Source organism: Caloenas nicobarica, chromosome 7, assembly GCF_036013445.1.
Source record: "Caloenas nicobarica isolate bCalNic1 chromosome 7, bCalNic1.hap1, whole genome shotgun sequence".
Taxonomy (NCBI): Eukaryota; Metazoa; Chordata; class Aves; order Columbiformes; family Columbidae; genus Caloenas; species Caloenas nicobarica.
This window is the reverse complement of record NC_088251.1, coordinates 25,063,753-25,083,703: the sequence shown is the minus strand read 5'-3', so window position 1 is coordinate 25,083,703 and position 19,951 is coordinate 25,063,753. Positions and strand designations below refer to the sequence as shown.

At 34.7% G+C, this 19,951-nt stretch overlaps 1 protein-coding gene across 8 annotated transcripts in view; it reads left to right on the top strand.

The window, feature by feature from the left end:
- The window catches only part of KCNMA1 (potassium calcium-activated channel subfamily M alpha 1), a 468,790-nt gene that overhangs the window by 258,909 nt on the left and 189,930 nt on the right, over nt 1-19,951 (top strand). For all 8 annotated transcript variants that reach the window (XM_065638846.1, XM_065638845.1, XM_065638841.1 and 5 more), the window contains exons 4-5: nt 5,469-5,562; nt 7,451-7,562. In XM_065638846.1, coding sequence (XP_065494918.1) covers nt 5,469-5,562; nt 7,451-7,562 — 206 coding nt within the window. The remainder of the gene's footprint in view (nt 1-5,468; nt 5,563-7,450; nt 7,563-19,951) is intronic.

The window sequence follows — 19,951 nt, the reverse complement described above, 5'->3', positions numbered from 1 at the left end:
CATTTAGAAGATCAGTACACGTACTGCAAGAAAACGCTTTTTGTTTTCTTACTGTGGGACTAACTTGGTTAATAAGTGAAAGGCATTTGAAGTGAGAAAAAAATTATTACGCTTTCTATCACTGTGAGAAGTTTGACACCTTTGACTCTTATTCATTCTTGCTGATTTATTTTAATTATGGTATTTGTTTCACTAGGTTAACACTTGATAGGCATTCAAGTTTATAATTTTTCTATATGTTCATGCCTGTTTCAGTAAAGAGGATTTTAACTGCTTGTTCCCTTCTGAGCTGTCCAACTAAACCATAGTTAAAGGAACGGAAGGTATTCTGTGTTAAATGAACTTTTACTAAATGATACATCCAGCATTTCCCCTAGTTTCTCTTTAGTACTACATCACTGAAACACAGTTGAAAAGCCTACACGTAACCCACTTATATTTTTTACTGTACTGCCTCTATCTGTACATAATTATGATTAGTTTTTAAAATTCACTCTCATCAATGGACAATTCTTCTGATAGAAACTGCACATTTTACTGTTTGTTGGGTTTTTTTTCATATAATGCACTATCGTGCAATCTAAGATCTGTCATGTGCAAAGAAAATGAAAAACTTCCTAATTTTTTGTAGTATCATGTGGTTGTATTTCTTTCTCAGGCACGCTATGTTTGTAACAATTATTTTTATTTCCAGCCTTTCAGTTTTAAATTTTATTTACTTAATATAGGAATTAAAATATATTTTATTTCATCTCAGTAATAGATTTAGCTTTTTCTCCACCATTCAGAAGGCAACACTTCTTCCAAAAATTAAAATCATAAAACAGGACAATTCTCTGAATTTCTAAAAGTTTCAATAACTTCTTAAAATTCAAAAAATATAGCAGTCGGGGTACAACAGTAACATCAATACTTTCCTGAAGTTACAGAAGTAATTTTCTTTTGTAGTGATTTATGAATGTTTTACATATAATGTCTTCAAAACACTCGGCAAAATATAACTAGATTAATATGTCTTAAAATTAACCTTTTGCATTTTGGTATATAGTTACACATAGATAAAAATTGCCATCCATCTTAGTCTTTGCAGGCCTTGTCATTAAAAACAACAACAACCAAAACCCAAACACCCCCCCCCCCGCCAAGAACGACAACAACGAAACAAAAAAAACCCCAAACAAACAAAAAAACCCCACACATTAGGAGACTGACATGACACATGCCAAAAATACAAGAGTCCTCTTCCTTACACAGGAAGAAGCAAGAACTGTAAATTGCATATTGGATAGTTATTTAAAGGGCTGAACTGGGTGTGCACAACCTTTCTCATTATAGTGGGGAACATTTTATGTAAAATTATCCAGCATAAGAAGAACATGGACCTGTTTGAGCAAGTCCAGATGAGGGCCATGAAGATGATCAGAGGGCTTGAGCACCTCTCCTGTGAGGACAGGCTCAGAGAGTTAGGGTGTTCAGTCTGGAGAAGAGAAGGCTCCAGGGAGACCTTATAGCAGCCTTTCAGTACCTAAAGGGGGACCTAAAAGAAAGCTGGAGAGGGAATTCTTACAAGGGCATGTAGTGATAGGACAAGGGATAGTGGTTTTAAACTGAAACAGGGCAGATTTAGATTAGATATAAGGAAGAAATTTTTCACCATGAGGGTGGTGAGGCACTGGAACAGGCTGCTCAGAGAAGCTGTGGATGCCCCATCCCTGGAAGTGTTCAAGGCCAGGCTGGATGGGGCTTTGAGCAACCTGGTGTAGTGGAAATTGACCCTGCCCATGGCAGGGGGGTTGGAACTTGATGATCTTTGAAGATTCCTTCCAACCCAAACCATTTTATGATTTTTATGATAAATTACTTTGAATTGAGATTGTGAAGGTTTTGTTCATTTGTTCAGCTATGGTAAAAGTGTCATGTAAAGTGTTGGCTGCAGTATCAATTGCAAAAAAAGTTTAGGTATGCTAGGGATACTTTTCAAAAATTTTGCCCGATCTGTGTAAAGTGGAGTAATTTTGTTCCTTCTCTTGTAGTCACTCTTGCTCACTGAACTAGTTTATGCCCATCATACCTGTATAAGAAAGCTTTGTAAGGGCTAGTATTGCTATAATAATGCTGTGATAATAAACAAAACAAGTAAATAGACGTAATGTGAAACTGAAAAGAATATCAGTGTTTAAAGAGCAGGAGAGGAAGAGAAGCAACAGATTGTAGTCAATACCTGAAAAATCAAAGAAAGTTCTGTCTTCACTGCAGATTAGGCAAACCAAGCCCACTGTTGATTCTCTAGATGCAATTTTTATATTAAATTGTAGCATAGAGTACACAGTTACAGCAAATGATAACTTGATATAGATGTTGACCTGAAGAAAACTGTCAGTCTCTCAAATCTAGCATTTAGTTTATTACATAAAAAGATGGCAGAGCAAAGGGGAATTATAGTCCTTGATAGATTATCAGCAGGATATCCGTATGTTAAGTAAAATAAAATTGATGCTACGAGTTTTTCTTTTTGAGACACAAGAAGCCATGGCTACAGCAGATTTATTTCAAATTTAATGTAGCAAATTAAAGATGCTCTTTTGAAGAGCACATGAATATTGCATTTAGAGTTAGATCATTACTGTAATTTTTATCCAGTTGCATTAAATCTTTCCTATCATTGTTAGTATAGTATTATTCCATTGATTTTAGTGTTGTGTCTCCTGGATTTTAGCAGTATAAATGAATGCACTTACAATGAAGCACACTTACATGAAAGACTAATAAAAGCATTTTTAACAGTCTGTTGCCTCTTTTAACGGTGAAACCTTTGCTGACTCATGGGTCAAGCCATCTGATTTTAGTTTAAAAGAGGGAATATATTATTAGTTGTGGAGAACCCAGCACACTCTTATCTGGAACTGTAAGAACTATAGCACATCTGATTTTGGAAAACTTGATGTAAATAGGAGTTTCAATATGGCTACATTTCTGCAGCAGGCTGAATGGTGCTGTGATGAAGATTAGTGGTCGTATTTTTCTATCAGCTCAAATGCGAGCTACTGATTAAAACAAAAAGTCCAAACTGAAGAAAAGCACCAAAATATAATTTGGTAAATTTAAAATTTTGTATGATCCACCTTGTGAGTAAAAATAAGCATTTCTTTAGCCTTAGTGACGTGCCTTTCTGACAAAATAATTATTTAAAATAAAAAGGAAAGGACATTATGGTTTTTTTTTGAAATGGCTAACTTAGAAATTGAAAGACAGATGATCTCTGAAATGAAGGATGCTTTAAGGGATATGACTAGCAGAAAAAGTAGCTCTGGTATTAGCTAAACAGAAGTCCTAAATGACGATTTTCGTCCACTGTGCTAAGTGTTTTGCAAACAACATAAAGATGTATTATGCATTAACTAATTTGCCAGATCTTGTAGGGTTTTGTAAAGGACAATGGTACAAAAGTACAGCCGTTAGCTGCAGCCTTAACTGACCTTATCTAACAATCATGACAAGTACCAAATAACTGTGGAAAGGAAGATAATGAAGCTCTCTACCCTAGTTATAAATCTGTGCAATTCCATTAGCTTCAGTGGATTTCTGCAGCTTTTACAGGAACCTAACGTGGAATTAAGGGTCCAAGCCTCTGTGTTGGTGCCGGGTTGGTCATTCTGCTTCTGCTGTACTTCCAGTGATTTCTGTTGATGGGATGCATAGTGACTCAGTGCATAGCCTAGCTTATTTGGACAAAATCCTTTGCTCTCAATAATGCCATACAGAAAATTATCCTGTTGGGTTCTCAGATCGCATTTACTCTTTTTGTAGCTAAAGCTGTATTTGTAAAGTATGAGGTGCTGTCTTCTGTCCTATATGTTAACATTTGGCTTCCCTTCTGCCTGCTTTTGTAAATCAATTTTATTTGAATTATAAGAGAAATGTTTCATAACTTCAATGTCTTTGTGAATAGCTTTTTAAAAAACATTTTAATATAATTTCCTATAGCACTGAACTTTCTTAAAATATAAAGCTATTGCACATCAAGGAGAATTTTGCTGTGTACATTCATGCATCTAAAGACAGGAGAGGGCATGCTGTACTTAACTTGTTTGACCTGTAATGTATAAAAGGAATGGAAAATTTGGCTGCATGTGTAATGACCTAGTAGACTAAGTAATTTCCTTTATGCCTTAAATTAGGTAAATGACATTGATAACGCATAGAGTCTTGCTTGTTGGGCAGTCTAGCATTATACGTGCAGAGCTACCGCTATACTAACTGGTATTGCATTCACATTCGGTGATTTATTTGACCCAGGAAGAATTTCTTCTTTCCTGAAAGGATGTTTTCTAGGGTTCTAAATGATCAAATGATATATGTTCTAGTTTTTCACTTTATTACAGTTGTGATAAATACATGATCATTTACAATATATGTGTGTATATATGGTGGGACATTATGTGTATATAGTATATACATCAGCATGTATTGGGACATGACTTTCACTTTGGTCTGTGACTTCAACATTGTTCTGGGGCTTCACCAACCTATTCTAGAAACCTCCCAAATAAATCACTAATCATACTTGTGGGAGTTAATCTCCTTCCTTAGAAAAAAGTGTATCTCTAAAGTACCAGTTTGTATAGAGTATGCTTTGGACCTGTCCCACTGTTAAATAAAGCATAATATAATAAGCTAGAATTTGCAATGGCTGCCTGACACACACAAAGGTATTTTAATTAACCTGCATGCAGAAATTAACCCTTAGAGTACTGCTTCAAATTCCTCAATGTATTTTGTTAATTTTACTAGTGGACTATGCTGCTTTTCTACTCAACTCATAGTATGGTACATAAGGCACATTAAATAGCCACACACAAAAAAGAAGTGAGAAAAAGGGAAAAAACCCAACCAATCAAAAAAACCTCAAACCAACCAGCAAACAAACAAAACCAAAACAACAAAACAAAGAAAACCAAACAACTTCTTATAAACAAGGGATGCTACAAGACTAAGTGCCTCAGGTTGCTAATGGGTAATGTATTCCTAAGCAACTAATTTTTGGTGGGTTTTTTTAAGGTTTTATATTATGACATGTATTAAAAACTTGTAATATTTCACCATAGCTGTGTGCTTGTTAGTTTTGTTCCCAAAGTATCATAGGTATGTATCCTATAGAAAGAAGTCAGTTCTTTAAGGGTTAATGTGCGGTTTAAGGAATCCTGAGGTATTCTCCCGCTTGTCATTTCTTAAAGGTATCTGCATGTTAATTCTCAGATATTACCTGAACATTTGAATATAAATACTATAGGAATGACTAACTGAATGAATGAAATAATTCATTTGAAATGCTTGCTTGTATCTTGTAAATGACTGGAAGGCAGAAATGTGATTTCTGAATCAAGGTCTTTAACGAAATGCATTAAAAAAATCACCGGAGTAGAAACCGACAATTTACTCTGATTTTTTTTTTTTTTTCTTTCAAATAGCCCAATAGAATCCTGCCAGAATTTCTACAAAGATTTCACATTACAGATCGACATGGCATTCAATGTGTTCTTCCTACTCTACTTCGGCTTGCGTGTAAGTAGCGTGTCTTTGACAGAATAGAATGAGTCAGGGAGGGAAAATAGCTATTAGATAGGGAGAGTCTTTGGATACAGCCTGACTTTACAGTGGCTGGACAAAATTAAGCTAACATTTAGGTAATAATAATAAGCATCTAAGATCACTAAGGAGACAGTTCATAAGCTAAGCCGTCTGTTTCAGAATGTTCTTATGTGGTAGAAAGTGGAAACTATTACAGTTCAGTGCTGGTCAGTGATGTGGAATCTAGTTGTCAATGGAGTGATAACTACCTCAGCAAGACTAGTGAATACTTGATCTATTCCTCTGCTGCTAGATGTGTCTTTGGCAGTTGAAGGTTGAGATAACAGCTGGTAGAGCTGCTGCACCAAGTTTTGTGCACAGCCACTTTCCCTGACTGGGAAAGTCTTCCCTTTTGGAAGGGAGAGAGAGTGCTGTAGAATTCACTTTGGTCCTGTTGACTGAACACACTTTAGCAGTTGCAATATGTGAGATATGCTGCTATAACACTTTTTTCCAGTTTTATTTTCAACCAGAAGAAATCTTTGTGTTTTCCAAAACTGCTTTGTGATGCAAAGTGAAGTATGGTGAGTGGGGATAATAAGGATTCAATTAAGATTGGTACTCCTTATCTAACTTAAAAGGCTAATATAGGTGCAACTTCAGTTCTCAAAGAAGTCAGGAGTTCCTGAGGAAAAGGTGATACTTGGTTGTGTGGATGCAAGAATTGGATTGATAATGAATTTGCTAGTTATGTAATAATATCGTTGGTTGGTTGTTTTTTTCTGATAAATATCTCCTGTGAGGACTCATTGGCAAACTAAATATTTGAAGAAATATTTTAGAATCTCATCCTTCCCCATCTGTTCTCCCCAAAATGACATTACAACTCAAAATCATAAAAATATTACTATATCTTCAGTTCTAGAAGATATTTTTACTCAAACACATATATATCCATTTGGAAATCTTTGTTAGGTAGTATCCAACTATGTGAGAACTCAAGTGAAGTCTGTAAACCGCTGATGAAGACTAAGCCCAAATTGTATGAGTTAGCACATAATCAAGCAATAGGGTCTGGCAGAGATACGGCAAGTATGGAAGTAATCCTTCTTTGAAAGTGACAGAATTATGCTAGTGCTTCTAGAAGAACATGATTCCTCTTCAAGCATGGCAGGATTGCTTCTGTAATGAAATTGGCTTTTATTAACTGCTAATTACCTGAATGAATGACTGTTCAAAACTTCCATGGAAAAGTGTGAGTGACCTTTACAGTCAACAGACTTTGTTTTTGCTGTTGAATAACACACTTTAACCTTTTTGAAAACCTACAGGTTATGCCCTGTGGAAAGATGAAATGCTGATTAGAACATGCAGTCCTGAATTATACCTTTTAGGAGTCATCCTGGTGATTACCTCTGAACAGGATGTTAAAGTGACCCTTTGTAAACTATCATATATTTAGAAACCTGTGAACAGCAGATACATGACGATATTACTACCAACATGTTTGGTGTGCTAGAGTAAAGGCGATATACTTTGAAATATTTTGTACTCACCTACATTTTTCTAATATTACTGATACATTGTTAATAAATATGAAGAAAATGCTTTTTAGCACAGATAGTACAATTAATCATATAAATGATGTGTCTCTTTGGTTAGACCTTTCATTTTAATGTCAATGTGGTTATCAAGAAATGCACAATATAGACTTCTTTCCAGTAAGACGTGTTGCTTTGTTTGAACTGACCTAAACCATAAGTTACTTCTCCACTAACACTGGAGTTTAATAGTTTAGAATGGGAAATATTGCACATACGTGAAACCGCCATGAGCATAATCTGGTTCTTTCACCCCTCCCCCTCTTTTTTTTTTTTTTCAGTTCATAGCAGCCAATGACAAGCTATGGTTTTGGCTAGAAGTTAATTCAGTAGTAGATTTCTTCACAGTCCCTCCAGTGTTTGTGTCAGTATATTTAAACAGAAGTTGGCTTGGTAAGTAAAATAGTTTTTCCTTTTAATAACTGTTATAAAAATACTTAAACTTTTCACGTTTTGATGAAGAATTTCTTCATCTTGTGGTATTGTATAAGCGAAATGATCTTATCCAAATTGTTTTGGCAGTGAATTTGCCATTTCAGCGGACAGGTAGGTTATGTCAGAAAAAGCACTTACTAAGTCCATTTTGTTCTTGATTCATTAATATAATCTCAGTGGTGGTGAACTCCAGCTTGGAAGTACTGTGTAATGTGAGGCCATTTTTATAAAACGATGAATCTGATGTAATCATATCAGCTTACAACCTGAACACATGATCCAGACCATTCATTCAGTGGACTGAGCTGCCGTGAATCATTGTCAACGATGAAGTCAACAAATTTTCTTCACATTTTGAGCCAGTATAGCTAAATTTTAAATCCATTGAAACCACAGATTTGGAAGATTTGTTTAGACACTTACTGCGCTTAACATTTGTGTAGGACTGCTAGGAATGCATTAGAAAAGAATGTGCCACGTATAAAAGGGAATACAAAGTGAAACAGAGCAGGCAAAATAAATCAATTGAAGAACACCCATAATGTGGCATATGAAGTTTCTTGTACAAATTGCATATTCTCTCAAGTTAAGTAAAATGAAAGTCAAAATTTGCCAGTTTTTATTCAAGGAAAAGTTCCTAAAAATGGCATACTTTGTGAATGCCATGCCTTTAGACAACATGTGAAACCTCACAATTTAACAATCCATTTCTCCAGAAATACAGGCACTCACGGTCCCTGCAAACTGAAGAGTGGTCATCTTAAATGTTTCACATGAAAAGGAAAATAAAAGAGAGGATCTTTTAAAGTATTATAATATTTTCAACTTGATATAGAAGTGCAGAGATGCAAAAATTATTGATGAATTACTGTTGTATGAAAATAGATTAATAAGTGTATAACCATGTCAGAGCTCATACTGTACACATCAGTGGTTATTAGTATGCCAAAGAAGAAAGCAGCAAGAAAGCCAGGAAATAACACCGCAGATCTTCATATGATTACTGTCTTCATTACATACATATGTTGTGCATGTAAAATGAAGTAATGCTTTTTGGAGGGAAAATGTCATATGGTTCCATACTATTATAGGAAGTCACATAAAAGCAAAGAAGGTATGTAAATAAAAACCCAAGCTTATGCTTGAAATATAATTGCTGATTTCACTAGTTATAACTCAATCCCAGATTCTTTGCATTATATGAATTAATGGCATGCATATCAGAGTTTCCCAGAACTTTGAAATCATTGGAGATGAAGGCTATCAAAGAACAAAAACTAGAATCACAGAATCCATAGAAAATGAGTATGAAATAAGAAAACAGCAAAACTACAAAATTTGGGAAATGAGGCAAAGAGAGAATTATTTGAGATGAGTATCCTTCATGAAAGTGACAGCATAATTGACTGACTCATGGTGACACAGCAATCTAATCAACAGTACCAACAGGAATAATGAGAGAGTTTGCCCATTGAGCAGTTTCTGCTGGACAGTTTTTACAAAATTTATGTCATTTTGTAGGCAGAGTTAAGCATTGCACTTATATTTATTCATAGGTTTGAAAGGATTTCCATCTCTCTTAATTACACCAATGTCACCACTTTTTATTGGTTTCTTGTTTATAGTCCCACTTTACCTGTTTTCTCAAAGAATCCATCTGAGACATTTTATCACTTGCTGAGGCACAGATTTTTTTTTTTTTTTTTAATGTAGTAATCTTAGGAGTGACATATTTACAATGTTTGAGCTTTACACCTGCTTCCATGGTGTTTATTTCAATGGGATTTTCACTTTAGCATATATCATCCTTGGTGAAATAACTCTAAGTAACTCATAAAAGTGAATTACTGGAGTCTCTGACACAGCTGCAATTTAGATCAGCAAATTATTATTTTGAGATGCTGTGATGAAAAAGTTTTTAAGCAAATATACTGAAGTATATTAATAAAGATTTTCTATTCCTTTACACCTTTTAAAAAGATGCCAGAATTTCCTCTGCCTGTAAAAAACTTTGGGCATACCTGTAGGTAATGCTGTGGAAGGACTGGGAATATGAGTGGAGGGGGAAGGTTGACTGCAACAAATTATTTACAGTTTCAGGTTAGATGCCTCCTCTTCCTTTTATCTAATTTTCGTAATCGAGAGAGAGATCCTTGTGCAAAGGGTGATTCAGAACATGTAAGTTCTGGTTTCTGCACCAAGTGTCCCTGTGGAAATATGAATCGCAGGGAGGTGCCTTCTAGCAAGGCAAGTAAATAGGGAGTGCTTAATGTTAGGCAAGGCAAACAAAATTTAACAGGTTTGGACTTCAGTGTATCCCAAGAATTCCTTGCGTGTTTTAAGAATTTGTTACTGATTAAGCAGAAGTCCTTTATAAATAAGCCTTGAATTTCAAGATCATTTAGGAGTCAAAATACAGTACATTGTACTGGAATGTATTGTGCATCAGGGTCTTTCCAGTTTATTTCACTATTGATTCACATCAATCAGCTGTGATGACTTAATCTAAGCACTAGACAGAATGAAAATCACCAGAATTTGGCTACCTGAATTCACGATTTCACAAGAATGGTCCTGGTTTAACTAACTGATGCTAAAGAAAGTACAAACATACAGTTTAAAGAGTATTTAAAAAACTCAAACCGTACTAAATAAAAAATAAACTTTGTCTTGGGAACACTAAATGCTCATAGAAAGATGTTAAGTTTAGCAGAGGATGTGGTTTGAATGTGTAATCTTTTAATGTACTATAGTGGAAAGGCAGTGTTTTTTCTCCTTATGCTAGTTCAGAAATGCCACCATTCAGCTACTATATAACTCTTGGTATGTGAAGCCTTCCACTTCCCTTGCTACTCTTCTGTGTTCAGTTGCTCATAAAATGTATTTTTGTATCTCAAAATGCTGTATATGAATTAAATTTTCAATCAGCATTTGTAAAGGATGTTGTTTCAAATCTAATCTTCCACCTAGGTTCCAGTATGCAAACAAAATTCAGTATACAAGGTGGATCAGATTATGCTATTCTATCAGAAGTTTTCTAGGCATGGTAGGGTGTTCACTGTCTGATGTATACCTGAAGTCACAACATCACTTTCAACCTGCAAAATATCAAATTTTTAGGTTTGATAAATTGTTTAGAAAGGACTTCCAGGGTATCGGTTTTGGTAGCATAGGATACCATAAGAAAAGGAAGTACATGAGGAGAATACAGCTGGCACATGGCATGATCTACATATTATTGAAAGATTGGGGGAAAGTAGAGAAGGGGAAGAAAATTTTAATGAATCTGTAATTCAGTGATATAGATTGCTTTGACGATATAAAAATTTGTTTTACTTTGACTTAAAACTGTACAGATAAAAATATCAGCATGTTTTCTGAAGTTTTGCATCTAGATTCTCTTGACATTTTTCCAGCACTGTTTTGCAAACAGCAGCAATTGTGTAGATACTTAAACATAAACTAAAGCTATGCTTTATAAAATCATAAATATTTCTTGCACAACACTGTACAAGAAACTTTCTGATGATGACAGAAGGACAATTTTCCACTTCAAATGTTGGCTTCTGTGGAGTGGAAAGAATCTTCCCAAGGGAAGAATGATAACAGAAGGGGTGGAGTTTCTAACTCTTGAGATTTTACAGGTAATTTTGACAGTTAATTTCAATTGAGTGATTTTAGTGCATAGCTGAGTCTGGATAATGTCTTTATAGTCTAAGTGAAGGTAGGCTAAAAAGGTTGTTGGATGAAGACAAAATTTTGCAGTGGGAAAAATAATGCCATGGTAAAACTCGTCTGTTTTGTTTGTTTGTTTTTTAACGCAAGGTCATAATGATCTGAGTATCATAGCTAATTTTTAGATTCAGATCTTTATTTCTTTGGATAGCTGCCAGTCTGGTAAGTTGGAGACCCCTGCAACAAATGAACAACTTTCAGTTGTATTCAGTAATGATTTACAAACACTACACGCACCATTTAAAACTGTTATTCGATCTTCTATGGTAGGAAAGGCAATTCAGATAAATGAAATGCCTTTTATTGTGTACTTGTATGCTTATGAAAAAGGAAATATTGATTTTATGGGCAGACTGTATTGGAATAAATTACCTTGATAGGATGGTATTGTTAGAGGAAGATTAAACACATAAAATATGATCTTGGCTTCACATTTACAAGGACATGTGAATGAGGAAAAATCAGCCTTAGAACTACAGTGATTTAAATAAAGCCTAATGTATGGATTTGATAGTATCTCATATTATTGAATCACATACGTTAAAGACAGAAAAGACCTATTAAACAATCCATTTCCTTTTCCCGACCATGTGCTTTCAGTTCTTCGTCTATTCTACTATACAAAATTTCAAGTGATCCAAACTCTTTGATTTCTAATAGATTCTATTGTCAGGAAGACTTTTTCATTGTCCTTCTTCCCTGACATCCCCTTTAGTCTAGGCTGTTGCTGAAGCTGTGCTATTTTTTCAGAAAATAATTCAAGATTTACAGTAGGGAAAAGAAGACAGACAATGTGGACACATGCACAGCATAGTGAACAAATCTCTTTGTGTGGTGATTAGCATAGTTATGGAAATAGGAGATCCTTTTTTCCAGTCCTTGATCAGATTCTGTCCAGGTCCTGTTACAAACATCTCAAGTAATTTTGGATAAGGCTTGTGGTCTCCGTTTTGAATTCCTGGTCTGAGAAGACTGTTTCCAGCGTGTCTGCTAGACGTTCAGCTATTTTTTTGTGAGTCAGAGAATGGAATTGGTTTCTCTCTGTGGACAGATAGAGGACTCCAGAGTAAAAACAGTGTCTTATTAAGATAGTTAAGCTGATGGTATGAATGCCTCCTGGCCATCCAGCAAGTGTGCTTCAAGATGAAGCTTCAGTTAAAAATCTGTCACATGAAAACAACGTTTGTTTCAATACCCTGCAGACTTTTTTTGACATAACTTCTAGAGAACAGCTCAGCCTGAAACCATATTCGAATCTGCAGAGCATTTTGTTCCTTTCAGAAAACATATACGTTTTAATGGAACTTAAAGCAGTACCTCAGTTATACTGTCACAAAGAAGTGCTCTGGTAACTAAGCTGTAGAGATACCAGTGTGAGAGAGGAATTATGAGCTGCAAAACTTTATAATCATTTACTGTCTTTTGATGCATCCGCAGGTCTCGAAAGTATCTCTTTCTTAGCACCTTAAATTTGCAATCATTTGCAATGATTTGGTTGGCTAAGTATTGTGCATTTCTGCCATCTATCGGCTAAAACTTTGAACACATCCAAATTCTACAATATTTCTTACAAGGCTAGTGTATTTTATACAGCTTTAAAGCATTTCGTCATTTTATAATACTTACACTATAAGTTATTTTATATATAATGTAAGCTAAATTCTGTAAAATTTCCTAGGAGAACTGTATTTTATATATATGTGTGTATACACTGCTTTCCTGTGAAGTAACATTTCTTCGTATACTTCAATTGCCTTCAAACAAGTATCGGAATGAATTTAATGAAAGTAGCTCTGACTACTCAGCCTGTTTGGTGATTCAGCAATTATATGTCATTGAATGGACTGCATCACATATGTATTACATTGAAGACAACAATTTTTTGGTTTCTTCTGGCTCCCATGATCAGTTCAGTTTTCAGACAGCATGTACATTTTCACAGGGTACCAGTTAAAGTGATACTTCACAGCAGGCTTTTGAGTTGTTACAATATTAATAGCAAAAGGTAACCTTGTCACAAATATGTATTTGTCATAACATCCACGACCAGTTCTTATGAATATTGTTGCATGCAATTGGAATGCATTCACCTCTCGTCTCCACTGATGAGAAGTCAAACAAGATAGTTAAAAGACACTGGAGCAGAGAAGCAGCACAGGGACAGTATTAGTCTCGGGTGTCATTAGTTCCTGTCGTCCAGCTGACATTCATAGAAACTATGTGCTTGCCTCCTTACAACTCTGAACTGAAAGCAAACTAGATAATTTAAATCATGTTCTCTTCCCAGTCTATCACTGTGACCTGTATGTAATATTGCTTTGAAAATTGATCCTAAATTAATTCTGTTTTCTATTGTACTCTGATTGGGAGGGGCCATAGATAGGGGTGTACCTTGATTTTTTTCCTGTGTGAATGAGTGGCAAGCTTAGCCCAAAACTAGTCATCCTCTCTGAATGTTGAGGAACTATTGCAAGTTAACGTCATAGCTGACACCAGTTATCTTGCTGTAAATAGAAGTGCTTCCTAGTTTAGCTTGCTGGCTGGACTGCTTTGACCTCTTGCATTTTGTCTCTGAGAGAAAAAAAAACCAACTTGATTGAGCAAGAATGCATCTTTAGTGGAAAAAAAATCCAGTCCTAAGTTTATAGTTACCTATAGACAAATGTGTATAGTTTGATACCATGCTGCTTTCCATGTGATCCCAAGCCCTGCTTGTCACTAGCTTGTTCTCTTCATTATCAAGCATTACATCCTCTAGTATCATTGGTTAACTTTATTAGTGTGGATTTTACTTTTCCTCCAGAAAATGAATAGAAGTATTAAATAACTTAAGGTCAAGAACATATCCCTGAGAAGACTTTTAGGGAAGATATGCCAGATTCATTTCAAGACTTAATGGTTTTTGGTCCATTTAATGAGCGCTATGGCAATGCAAGTTATAGCGGTATTTATAGCTTTGTCACTCAAACATGACATTTAATGGAAAAACTAATGGGATGTTTTTCTAAAACGTATACCCGAATATAATTCTTTATCTTAACCACTTAATTAGTAGAAGTCTTTGTTTTGTCTGAGATTGATTGACAGTCTTATGGTTACTTCTTTTAAACATGAAAATAACATTAACTTTCTTAAATGTTTCTGGAACTTCTATGTATTATATGTGCCGTACTTACTGAAAACTAACATGAAGTAGTCCACAGAGTGGATACTTTTTAAAACTATCGAATGCACGTTACCCAGACATGATGACTTAAAAATGTCTGGCTTAATGAATGTGTTTGTTAGCATTCTCCATAGTCACATTAGGAAGGCAAGTATGCCATCATTACATGATTGGCTTTTCCTTAGCTATAAAATATATATCTGGGACACTTCTGCCTTTTCTCAGTTATTACTGAAATGTACACCATGCTGCTAGTATAGAATGTTACAATTAAGATGTCTTTTATTTGCAATGCAGTAAGTGTGTGCTTGGATATCATAGTTCATAAACACTTTCTCATTTTTGGAATTTGATGTTTTAAAATACAAAATATATGTTAATATTTTGACTTCTGTGGTATTTGGTGATATTTTTTTTTTAAGAAACAATAAATGTAGTCAGTATTTTAATTTAAACAACCTAAATTTGAATTCTGTAATCACTTTTTCCTTGTCTGTCATGAAGAAGTCATATAGACAGCTCTCCCTTCAATGAAATACTCTTACTATTTATTATAGTTATAATATTTAGAACTTCCAAAGGTATACTAATTTTCTTTAGCATCTGGTTTGCTTTTTTTTCAGATAGTCGTTTCTGTGGTGTAAACCAACCTCTTTCTTACCACAGGCAGTAGACAAAATAACATAAGCAGCTAGACTTTATGTCATCTCATATACCCATGTCATCAGCGGTTAATGTTCTATTTCATATTTTTTTCTGAACATCAATTCATCAACATTCATGATCATAGTCTGCCAAATTTAATGATTCAGAAACACAGAATGTCACTTTGGTATAGACGGACTGTGAAATTCTAAGTAGCTTATAATAACTGATTTTAACTTTTTCACCCATATTTCATTCAGTCATACTCCTTCTAGGATAATAATAGGATAGTAATATCAAGTATATGGGATTTATGCTGAAAAATAAATCACTGCAATTCCTTTTAATAGCCAAACATTTTGCATTTTTTTGTAAGATGTTATGTAATTTTCTTGTCCCCATCTCTCTTCTTGTCTAATCAAAATATGTTCTCAACATCTGCATATTATGTGAAAAAAACACTCTAATGTTTTCTTTTTACTCTGCTTTTGATTATCAGTTTAATTACTGTATTACTTTTCTTGTGTTCTCTAATGGTTTCAATAGTCTTTCAGACTCTGTGATTAATTCTTTTGTTCAAATGAAGGCTAACCAAACTGTACAGTTTTGTCTATAATAGAACATGGAATAATGTTCTAAAAGAAGAAAACCCTTTCCCTCAAACTGCTTAGGGAACCCATAATTCACTTATGCTGTCTTTTGACATTCGCGTTCCTTTGCATGTGGGGGCATTTAAAAATGCTACTTGTAGTGTCCAAAAAGATCATCGTATTATCATTAGTCAGATGTTTTCCAAATTTTCCTTTGCTACCTACAGCATGTAACTAACCTGCATGCTTTCCTGACTGGTAATATGAGAAAGATAATTTCTGAAATTTAACTGACTGTTTGTTATCTTTAAAAGTCAGCTGAAAGACCAGTTAAAAATAAAATTTAATGTCTTGGCTCCAAGATAGTATGCTAACTTGTACAGTAACTTGTAGGTATTAATCTCTCTATTCATTATTACATTATCCGTTTTTTCCCCTAATATTTTCTTTCACTGATTTCTTGGTAACTTTTTAAAAATACATTGAATCTGAGTAACGTTGTTGCAGACTGTGATCTTCTCAGCTTTGAATTTTCAATGCTTGTTGTTCACACTGTTTTATATTTTATAAGTAATATAATTACTATCTGCATAATCCCCAAACCAGAAGACCTTATACCTAAAGCGCGAGAGTTTATATTCTGGTAATTTTAACATAAGTTTTATGATTTCTCATTACTGTTTTTGAGCTTCAATTAATTTTGTAATTCTAAGCATCTAACTTCTGTAACAGAGCTTAAAGGTTCTCTTTATCTTTTAAGCCCTGGACTAAATGTGCTGAGATGTCCATGTAGCTCTCATTAATTCAGCATCACTTGTCTAGTGTGCTCTGTGGTGCATGAGGCTTAGTTTATGTGGAGTTAAGAAAAGATGCATTATGCAGTTTAATTAATTAATTTTTTTAAAAAAAGTGTTCTGACCTTTTTGCAAGACTGAACTAGTCAAAGCAAATCCTCTTGAGGCTGGAATTGATATAAACTGATGCAAAGATAGTTGGTATCTCACTAGAAAGATTAGAAGTTAGGCATTCCGTACGAGATTTTAGAAAGTTCATATAGTGGCTGTTCTTACCGAGTATCAGGGAGCTCTGAATGAACTTATGTACTCAACTGAGACTGAAGGTTTATATAAACCTGATCATTCATATCCTTTCCATAATCTTTTGGCAATTCCTTCATTCAACTTTGTATATATGAATCTAAGAAAAGTTGAGAGAGGATTTGATTAAGATTTTCACTCATTATAAATCCAAACTCAAAAGGGAAAATATCATTAATACATTTCTTTAGATGCACTGCTTGACTAGCACCTGATGGGGCAAAATGCCATTGGAATTAAGTAAAATAACTTCTTTTGCTTCTATTCTTCAGGTATCAGTATGAGCAAAATTCTGACCTTCCTGCTTATGTGACATTTCAGAAGTAACAGTTGGATGAATAATAGTTTGTAACAAAGCTACCTTCCTCCTCAGTCTGTTCCTTGATCCACTATTCAGTTTTCACGATTTCAGTAACTTGCCGTACAAAGTAAGGTGACATGTAAAGAAGGAAAATTTGGGATATATAGATAAGTGTTCTTTCAGCTAAACTATTTAAGGCTTTTTCTGAGGTTTTGGACTCAGGATATTTATACTATCTGGCAGAGTTTCACACAATATTAACTTAAGTCAAGAAAGCAGTATCTTTCATAGTTTGCCACTTTTTACCACTTGTTTCACATCAATTTTTTGAATGCCTAAGGTTCTCTAATACTTCTGTATTTATAGTGTCCATGCTTACAGGATGCAGGGCTTATTCTTGATTCACTGCTGACTCCCAGACATTTAGCATTCATCAACCTTGTTGTCACCTTTAGCAGTGTTTAGTATCACACCACATCAAATTTGTAGAATCATAGAATGTCCTGAGTTGGAAGGGACGCACAATAAAATAAAACCTGAAACACAGCAGAGAAAATCTGGTCCATAAATGGCAGGACATTTCTCTGCATCACAAAAATGTCTCTGAAGCTGTTGACTCCTCTGTAACTACTTGCACTGCAGTGGTGTACTTGATGGATTGCCAGAAAGTCTTTGCCAATAAAGCTAGTGATGCTCAGAGGGCAGTATTTGCTTGCTCTTCATAAGTCCATACTTTTCATTCTTTCTGCTGCTTTTTCTAGTTTCTTCTGCTCAGAGAACAATGTAATATGGAGCAGTGTTAAATTACTAAACTTTGGAGTGCACTTTTTTCATTCAGGCATTTAGTTTTTAATTATTATTGAAATCAGTACATTGTGTTCGCCAATTTTATATAGGCATATATTAGTTATGAAACATTTTGCTCTAAATCTCCCTACTGATCTTACTACTTAAATATTAAATATGTATTAAAGAGATATGAAGCCAAAGAATTTGAATTCCCTTGGTATTTTAGGTTCTGACTATCTAAGCTCATCTTGTCTTCAAAACTGCACAGGTGTTTGCCAGAAGTAGGCTTTCTTATGAAATCTCCATAGTTGCTACTTCAGGTCAAAAGCTGAAATATATATTGGAAAAGCAGCCTATTTGACTTTATCAGCTCTTTCGTTTGTTGCTAGTAAAAACATAGCAGATGGCAGATAAACATCAAAAATAGAAGAATGCATCTTTAAAAATAGTATTCAAACATCAAAAAATATGTTTTTCTATATAAGTAAAGCTTCTAGTATATGAAACTTCTTTTTCTTCTTCCTGAAACCATTTTCAGTTTATACAGGGAAATAATTTTGCCTTCTTTTTTAAATCAGCTCCTATAAAGTAAGGCAGACGGAAGTGTGCTGTACAGGTGGGCAGGCCTAGTACACAGCATTTTATTTAGCAACATCCTGTAAGGAGAGCTGTTTATATTAAAAATAATAATATTGTAGCATCATTCTGGGGGCTTACCTGAAAAGAATCAATTATTTAGTATCTTAACTGTCAAGTTCAGTTTCAAGAGGTTTTGCATTTGAGCTATCTGCATAGTCAAAAGTAAAATGTAGTCCTTCATAAGCAAAGATGACTGAGAGTAAAATTAGTTTACTGCATTATGAGATTTCCATGGTCCTCAAAACTCTCCAGTGGTTATTTCTCCAGTATCACCTAGTTACTCCGCTGCTCAGTATAAATTATCTGTCAGTTTTATTGTCTTCCTAATTGCTGGTTGTGTTTTCCTTCGATCAATCCCTTACACTGTGGAACAATTTCCTTCAGAACTGTGAGAGGTTTTGTGTACAGGTGAGCTCATGCTGAGCTACAGAGATACATTGGTGCCTTTCCAATCACTGCGTGTCCAGCAGTTAATGCCAATCTCCTTCATCCACACTGCAGCCCCTTGGTCATTCAGTGTCATGTGCTTGAAAATGTAGAATAATTTCAGTTGATGCTCAACTTAGGGGATGCAGATGCATACCTCCATAGCCTAGCAGAAAGGTGTTTTATTGCTATGAGCTAGCTTTAATGTTAGCAACCAAGTACAGCATTGACACTGTGTGCTGATATTGAGGTGGATACTATTTTTACATTGTATCAGTTTGCTTGCTTTTACTTAATTCTGATCTAGGATGCTTTTCTCTGAGTTAAGTCAAGTGAGTCAGTGAAGTTCAAAAATGTAATTCTTCTTCAACCTTGTGACAGAAGAAGAAATAATCACAGTGGGATAAACATAAAATCCTAATACAATTTGAATGCCTTTCACAGCCTTTCTGGGTTTTATGCCTAAATTCTTAATCTGACAGCTGGTATGAAATATTCTGTTTGTTGTTATTACAATATAAATTTAAATTATATGCAAGGAATCATTCTTTGCACTAAGACGCCATCACTTCTCTTGCATAGGCATAAATATATTACGAAGCTTGGCACCCATCTGGTCAGAAAACTGATTTTTTTTAATTGCACTTGGATCATAATCACATATAGAATTTTGTGGCTTATTGTTTTCATAACTCGTTTTTCATAATTAATATATTTGTATGTATCTGCTCATATCTATTCTATAAATATTTTTTTGTGTAATTCAAAGGCTAAAGAAGGTTCAATGGCTAGGCTGCATTATATCGTACCAGTTGATTAGAACTTGAAATACTTGACTCCTTTTCAAGTTTTATTTCATAGCACGCTCATTGCTTCTTTGGCAGTTATGGCCCATGCCTTGTGACTCACAGGAGCAAAGACAGACAGAATTGCAAATCTTTTTTTAAACCAACGTCCTG